Below are 8,726 nucleotides of genomic sequence, written 5' to 3'. Positions count from 1 at the left end.
ATCTATCTATCTATCTATCTATCTATCTAATTTCTAATCATCAGCATGCCTGGTTATGTATCATAAAGTTTTATCTGCATGATTTCATGATAAAAGTAAGGAAATACACACAGAATTTCGATATGATAGCAGTGTTGTCTTTGTTTTCTGTTTCTTCAATAGATAGGTACAGTCGCTGATTTTTTTTTTTTTTTTTTTAAATCAGTTTCATCCGCTTAGATTCACAAGACAACATAAATCAAACTAATGTAACCATGTGAAACACTCTGCCATCTCAATAAAAGGTATGTGACTCATTTGTATCTGTGGCACTCATCATAGGAAAGACAATTATTACATTACTTTGCAAAGGTGCTCACAGCTGACAGGCATGTAACTGGCATGAAGCTCATTCACATATTAATCTTGTACTGTGAAGGCGGTGGATCTCTTCAAAATGACCACATCGATTTTGAAGATGTCTAAAGCTTGTTGTCTTTCTTAGTTCACTGTGACCACAACCAGCTTGTGGAATATCAAAGCCAAAAAAATTCACTCTAACTTTAATAAGGTATAATAAAACCAGGCATCAACAGAATGCCTGGTGGTACTGGTAGTTTGTTTGTGTATCTCTCTCTCTATCTCTCTTTGCATGTGCGCATGGGTAGATTTTAATAATTATTTTATTTGAAGCAATCAGTTATGAAAAAAAAAAACATTTAACAAAATGAATCACATAAACCTCTGACACATTACGATTTGTGATCGCACCGATCTGTGAAATAGAATCTAACTGCAAGGTCTCTGCTGTCTTCCACACAACCTCTCCACTGGTTGGTGTGCGGTCATCTCACTCTTTACATGTTTGTGTCCTTTTGTCCCCAGTAAAATAAATAGCTCTGCGGCTCTGGGGTTATGCAATAACAGTGATACAGGCGAACACTACATGATACCAGACACGATGCACTGCATGTTGCCTTACGAAGGATGAGACGTATGAATCATATTCACCATGAAAAGGTCATTGTTTCAGAGCGCCTTTGCTCAGCTACCTTCAGCAGGAGCTGCCTGCGGTGTTGAGTCTCAGATAGATAAGTCAGAAATGACCTTAAAGTGAACGAGGAGGTTGGGATAGAGTATCTGTCTGTCCCCTAGACAAGGTGGGTGTGGAGGAGAGTCAGTCACGTGCAGAAAGGTTTGTGTGCGCTGTCTCCTATCACAGCGGACGTGAGCGAAGAAACAAAGAGCCACTGAGTGAGAGAGAGGGGATGGATGAATTACTGTGAATTTGTGTCTGTTTGTTGTCTCTTTCTCCTTTTGTGCATTTGTGTGTGTGTGTGTGTGTGTGTGTGTGTGTGTGTGTATGTGCACTCTCTGCATTCTGTTACCCACTTGTGCCTCCTGGTGGTAGCAGACCCCCAATATTTGCCCTGTGTCCTGCCTGAGGAGGAAATTGCTTTCTATTTATAATGAGCTGCTGTATTTAACCAAGCCTTACTAACCACACTAGCAGACCCATGCCATTAAGGCCTTCATGACTTTGCAGCATTGTACTGATGTAGCTCACAGCAGTGCTGCAGCACCTACAGTAAGTCTTATGCAGACAGTGTAGTATAAGACAAGAAGAAAGAATTGAGTCAATATTTTGCTTTCCAGGATTTAAATATGACACATTTCCATACAGATTTCAGACATTATCAGTCATTGAGATAATTCTCTGTCTTTGTAGTATCTTTCTATGAGTTGTTACCTAACAACACAGTGAAAGCAGAGTCTTCTCTCTCTCTTGAGCACATCCAGAGGTCAATAGTTCAGCTTGTCTGCACAAAATTGAGTCCACGGTGATTGCATGCTTTCTGTGCCTGTGTTTGTTGGAAGATAAAACCATTCGAGTGTGTCACTGAGCAAAAATCTGCAAGCTTTAGAAGCCTTGTGACGAGATCCTCCGGGTGCTCACTGGCCCTCTCAGCACCCTACCGCAGGTTTCATACCCACGCTCAGTCCAACTCTGGGCCTGCAGAGCGGAGCGGTATGAAATGGCACTCTGTTCTCCAGCCTTACCTGCTGGCTGCTATAGCAAACTAGCTCAGCATTTTTCTCCTCCTGTGACTACAGTGGGAGTACTGTACAACAACCGAGGCCAAGCTGGCACACCTGCCCTACAAACTATTCTTTTGTTCAACCTCTGCTGAAAAGGGTGTTGTTCTTCCCCTGGTATCTGACTTTACTGTTGCCACTGCAGCATTAAGCCTGAAACAAGCCAAGTAAAGCTCCTGTCTCTAGCAATGTACAATCAGAATCAGAATAATAAGGGCAAGTGAGAAAAAAACAGCATAGTAAAAAAAACTTTTGCTCAACAAAGAAGAGCATGTTCTAAAATCAAAAAATGCATCTCAATAAGTTTTTTGTAGTGACTATGAGGATTACGGAGAAGAGCATAACACGTGATACATGATTTCATTTCTAATCGTCAGCATGCCTGCTCATCTATCGAGATAGATCTTGTTCATGAAGCATGTAAGCCGCCTAGACGACGCTATTCAATTCTCCTGGCCCATCCAACAGGGCAGCGTGCACAACGTAGCATTTCTGCTTAAGTCTTTTTGGGAGCTTTCATAAATCCAATCTGACATTCTGTTTGTAAGAGAGCTATTCTAGTTTCCCTTTATTAGACCAGAGTGGTAAATATTAGAGAGTGATGTCCAGCAGAGTCGATGCAGGCATGATTAAAAAGTGTCAAATAATCGGTCACATGTTTACACTGGCAACTCTCTGCTTGGAGTGTAAAAGCTGTGATGAGATGTGAGGTGAGGGGGTATTTTCACTGCATCGAGAGGGGAACGCAGCTCCCCCTCTTGATGTAATTTGGGCATTAATACAGTCTATATTTAAATGTTCACTATACCTCCTATTCTAAAAGTGTAAAAGGGTGCAGCTATAATACATACGAACAGAATTTCTGACCATGCCCTGAATTTATTAACCATCGCAGTTTGGTGCCAGAATGATTAGAGTGCCAAAGTACTTTGGGTTTGGGGGCTTTCTGCCAAGGTGTGGGTATTAAAAAAAAAAACAGTGTCAGTAAACTTTGTGCACCTGTCATGAATATGCTTATGGACCATTAACAGTCTGAGGCCAGGCGCACATTAGGGAGTGGCATCTGTCACTCAGTCCTCATTAAGTACTCATTAACAGCCATTTAGATAAACTCCCATCTAAAACACTCGGCAGTTCTTGGTGACACAGCACCACATTGCTAGTTGGAGTTATGTGCACACTGTCATAACACTTACATAAACCTTACCTTTACACTCTGTAGTAAAGTGTTTCATTAATTCACAAAGGAAACGTTTTGCTCGATTCTGGTTGCATATTCCTGCTACAGCAGTGCACAGTTTGCTCCAGTTGCTGTGGAGTTAGATCCACTATTAGTGTAACCTAAATTGCGATTGTTAAAAAAAAATCCAACTCACTTCCAAACTCCACTTCCAAACTGAAGCTGACAACCTAGATGATACAGTATCAGACACTATATTGTACCAGATGACCTACTTTGGTTCAATGCACCACTGCTGTGCAAACAAACACCCTGAGGTCACGCTTCAGGAGGTCAAACTGGGAGGCATTACACCACACTTCTCGAAAAGTAGACCAGAGAAACTCTCGCTAAGACCAAAAGCTCTGGCTTATCTTGCACACAGTGTTCAGCCGGGTGATGAACAGAGGAACACTCCCACTGGTCTTTTATGGCAGGCTGGTAACCTTTCTCTAACATCTTCCTGCTCTCAGACGGAGCTTCCGAGAACATTCAGATGTCTGCAGACATATGAGCTATTCATGAATCATTGAACACTACAGCTAAATCCTGCTCATGTAAGAGCCGAGTTCTGTGTGTTGTCTGGCTTTTTGGAGAGTGCACTCATCCTCAGCTGTGGAACAATGCTTACAACACTACATCACCCATAATTCATCACATGGACATAAATGCACAAGGTGCACAGAGTGGTGCAGTGACGAGAAGTTCTAAAAATAGAAAGCTGAATAAAACCTCTGTACAGGAAAACCATGACATGATAAAGCACCGATGAGGATAGTTGTCAAAATGTTTCTCTGTGTGGGCACAGCGAACACCTCAAATCTGCATGATGAAGCAATACACTGAAGATACTCTGCAACACCACATCTGTTTGCCAAAAACATAACTGTAACTATGCAACTTTTAACTATAACTTTAGCTCTGCCTTGGCAAAGAATCATACTTGTTAAAGGCTCATAGCAAATTCTATCAATAATCTTTGTATCAGCAGAGCAAAGAATACAGACAATGCCATTTATAACATATCTTGAAGCTATTGTGAGTCACTGAGATGACAACAGTAAGAAAACAAGCAAAGAATGATGAACACAACAGGAGATATTCTTTCAGTTCTTTGTGGTTGTCATAAAAATCCCTCAAAATCTTTTTTTCCCACATTGTTCGAGTGATTTTGAGACAACCTCAATCAAAGCCATACAGTCTTATCTTTTATAGCAACCAGCAAGTGCAGGTAGGCATCAAATGGATGAATGAATGATAACAAACAGAGAAGCTACTCACCAGATCGTGGTTTGTGGAGTTGGAATCATCCTCGGGGAAGGGGATATACACAGCTAAGGCCATACAGTTGGCAAAAATAGCAATTAATATAAAGATATCAAATGGCCTGAGGGAAGAAGTTAAGGAAAACTGTCAACAAACACGGATCCTATTGAAGATAATGACTCCCACCAAAATACTGACAAACAAAATGACTTCCAACCAGAATTGGTCAGATTTAAATAATATTCATCAAGGAACCTGCAATGGTTTTTTTTTTTGCCATTTAAGTTAGTTTTCTGCATGTCTAATCAACGGCTCTGACATTACAACTCTTTCACTATATGTAAGTAACTAATGAAGTTGTAACTTTCTAAAAAAGGCAAAGTGTTAAGTCAGCTGAAGAAGTAAGAGATCAAGCTGAATGAGCTGAGATGTTACAAAAGACCCTGATCTGTAAAGTCGACCTGTGATGAATTTAGGAAAGGCTTGATGTGTGGATTGTTTGATTACGTTACAGACTGATCAGCATGATCTATTTTGCTATTTTATTGTTATTAGTTGCTTGTATATTCCAACACTGCTTTCCCAAACTAACTTCCACTCAAGTTAGTTTGGGAAAAAAGTTGTTTTGTCTGCATTGTATTAATCCAGTTAATAAAGTTATACTGATATGTTGAACTGTTACAGATTTCCATTATTAGTCACTGATTTATACTGAAAAATAATGAAATGTTAGCCTGGCACAGTGCTACACTAGTGGTTTTAAATCACCTCAACATGCATCTATCCTAAATCTATCTTATAGTAACACTGCCATGGTCACTATCACCTATTGTTTCTCAAGTGTCAAAAAGCTGAAATGAGGAGGAAGACTGTAACATGGCGACGAGACTTTTCCTTGCACCTTGTGAATGCTGATAAATGACCATAATTTGAATTTTCCACTTTTACTCTCACAGCAAAGTTGGGAAACAAACATGCAGCAGCAGTGCACTGTTGGATGCAGTCCATGCAGCACAAACTGACTACGTTTGTATTTTCCGAGGAAAATTACTTGAATCCCCAGTGCTCTTCTTTTTTTGTAACAACAGACACACAAAGGTGGATGATGAAATTTAACTTTGAAGTGTAAGTTTGCCATTCTCCTTCATAACATCTGATGGCGTTCATGATGACAGCATCTGCTTAAGCAACAAACCCACCAGACTGTCACACAGCTGTGTTGTGCCACTGACTCACTCTCTCTACATACCCCACCAGTATTTTAGGATTCAGGACATGGTGACTTTCACTCTGTCTTTGGTGGAGGAAAGATGTTTTTTTCACCTCAATTTGAAAAACATTTCTAGCAGGTACCAAGGAAGCACACTCACATAGCTTATCACTGATTTGAAGATTGTTTTTGTCCAAATTATCACCACCAAACATATGGTTAAAAGTAATGAGTTGGCGCATGTTTATCTCTTAACAAATTCTGTTTTAGCCCTGTGACTGCTGTCATTGTGGCTTTCGCATCGTGCACCAGCTGCTGTCCAATACAGGCGTAAATGAGCCATGTGTGCCAGCAGAAAGTGAGCAGGCACCTCAGCAGAGCTTAACTGAACCAAAAATACACTGAGTTCGCCTTAAATGTCGGGACAATGTCAAAATAAAGACAACGGAGTTTGCATTTTGTTGGTCTTCTTTTTGGTCCAATTAAATAGGACTGAGTGAGGTTCCTTTAAAGGGATTACATAGGAAAACACCTGCTGTAGCAACACTATCTATAATATCCATCTTCACCATACTGAAGATATTACAAAGGTAACAACACAGGTAGTACTAACAGGTATACACCACTGATGAAACATCAACACCCAAACATGCACCCACCAACACATACACATCCCATAAAGGATATTTCCACTCCACCAGGCTGATGCAGGCCCTGCGTATAGGGTTGTTAAGGTTGAGGCAGAACAAAGCCCTCGGTGGCCTGCTGTTGGCATTACTGCCCTGTTTCTTGCTTTTGGCATATTGCTGCCGCTTCTTCTGTGCCAACGCACCTACCGGGATGGTAGTGGTCGCTGGGGCAGGTGGGGCAGGAGCAGGTGGTGCCGCAGGAGCTGGGGCAGGGGCCGGAGCAGGGGCAGGGGTGGGGGCAGGAGGGGCTTCTGCAGCCGCAGGGGTAGGGGCTGGGTCTGGGGCAGGCCCGTTGGCGCTCATGGTGCGGGCGTGGCTCTGTGAGGAGCATCCAGCAGCATGGATCTGCCAGGGTAGACAGCAAAGCTAGAGGAGGGCAGAATAGTCTGACCGATAAGCTGGCACGTCACCAGGGGGAGGGACTCTGGTGCTGCTGGCATAATTTGCCTCTGCGAAAGAAAGAAAAAAAGAAAGAAAGAAAGAACAAACAAACAAACAAACAAACAGTGAGAAGAGACAGTATGTTTGCCACATTATAAAATTAAAAGAATACATGCGGCTGATTTTTAATTTAAATGTATTTCTTTGTCCAGATATCCAAATATCTCTTGTGTGGACTGCATTTTGGCTAAAAGACAGGAGTCCCATCTTAAAATCTTGTGTGTTCCAGCAGCTACCCTGGTAGGGTTTCTCCCACGGGTCAAAGGGTATGGAAACAAGTGAAGGACAGTGTTGGTGCCTTTTACCATTTTGACAAAAGGGTACCTCTCTGTACTTTGTTTTCTTTTTTTTCCACAATATACTGTATATCCCTTTTAGCCAAAAGGGAATTCCTTGGCATTTGGTTTTGTGTGGGAGGCCAGGGCTGGAAATCTGCCTTTCACTCTGAAAATCTTAGCAATGATCTCACCAGTTAAGCCCTGAAGACAAACATCCAAATGGAACAGGTTAACTCAGGACAAATAGCACCTTATAGGGAGTCAGGTGTTATTAGCAGTAAACCTGCAAAACGTTTAGAAAATCTCTCTTGGCCTGTTATTACTGAAGGGGCTGTCAGTGTAATCCCACTTTAATGTTACCATGCAGTGCTGCTGACCATACAGTGCTGTGCAAAATCAACCTTGTAATGAAGCATAGAAAGTTAAGACATAAAATAATGTGGCCTACAGTGCATGTGGATGCTTCAGGCCTTATGAGGTCTTTGATCTGCCCTGCTCTAAAGAAGGACACTCATAAAGGCAAAGTGGATACATGTGAAACTCATTTGTAAGGTGCATTCCTGTAAAAAAAAATAAAAATAAATAAATAAATAAATAAATAAAGGAAATTCTGAAGACCTATTCAAAAGTGCAAGAAATGTGGCAGGTTGGCCTCGGTTTGGTGTACCATCTTGCCACCAAGACACCAAGCTTAGTAAACAAACCCCCCTCCCCAAAAAAACAGCACATAAAAATGAACTAAAGCTGTGCGGGGGGAAAAAAAAATGAAGCCAGATGACATGCGGCTCGACCCAAAACACAGACAAATTAAGCGTGTAAATTCAGAGCTGTCACTCTAACGCATCACTTGGTTAAATCAGTTTGCGTAAGTCCTTGAACTGCGAGCAGGCCCCGCAGTGAAAGAAACAGAAAAGGTCACATTGCAGTGATGCATCAAGAAAAATACATCTTAAAATCCCATACAAAACACTGGCAGGGCTGCTGTCTGAATTCAGGACTGCATGCCTTGTGTTCAATTCAGAATACCTTGGCTAGAGCTATATATCTATCTCCCCTTTATGCTATGCTACTGCCTTCATGTAGCCTATGCTAGTGCAAGCCCAATATGTAAGGACAATGCATGATGTGCGCTTTTTTTTTTTTTTAAATATTAATTTCAATGCAACATCGATATCATCAACCCCGCACCCGTGATGAAACTAAATACCAATTCTTCCATGAGCGATTCGTGACAAAAAAAAAAAAAAACACATCATCAAGCGTCCCTATGTTTCTCCTTGGACACATAAGGTATCGTTGAAATCCCCCCCCAAAACGATGTGAAATGACAGGCTGACTCCGGGCGCTCATAGTGAAAATTGAGCAACGCACAACCGTCAGATGGTCCTCGCTGCTCAGCAGAAACAGCTGGCAACGATATTACCACAAACCTCAATCACTGATGGTCTTACACTCCAGGCTAATATAGTGGACGGTGCACATGACCAGCGCCAGCCTCAATTTATGAGAAGGTAGGCTACCTGGTATTAATCTAAATGGTAGTCCAA

At 41.6% G+C, this 8,726-nt stretch overlaps 1 protein-coding gene across 1 annotated transcript in view; it reads right to left on the bottom strand.

The window, feature by feature from the left end:
- Window positions 1-6,763, bottom strand: part of LOC115358772 (voltage-dependent L-type calcium channel subunit alpha-1D-like) — a 68,070-nt gene extending 61,307 nt beyond the window's left edge. Inside the window, 2 exon segments of the mRNA XM_030050780.1 lie at window positions 4,577-4,682; window positions 6,459-6,763. Coding sequence (XP_029906640.1) covers window positions 4,577-4,682; window positions 6,459-6,763 — 411 coding nt within the window.
- Window positions 6,764-8,726: the final 1,963 nt, after the last annotated feature.

Source organism: Myripristis murdjan, chromosome 5 (genome assembly GCF_902150065.1).
Source record: "Myripristis murdjan chromosome 5, fMyrMur1.1, whole genome shotgun sequence".
NCBI classification, from domain to species: Eukaryota; Metazoa; Chordata; class Actinopteri; order Holocentriformes; family Holocentridae; genus Myripristis; species Myripristis murdjan.
Note: the sequence above shows the minus strand (reverse complement) of the source record. Positions and strands in the feature narration are given on the sequence as shown.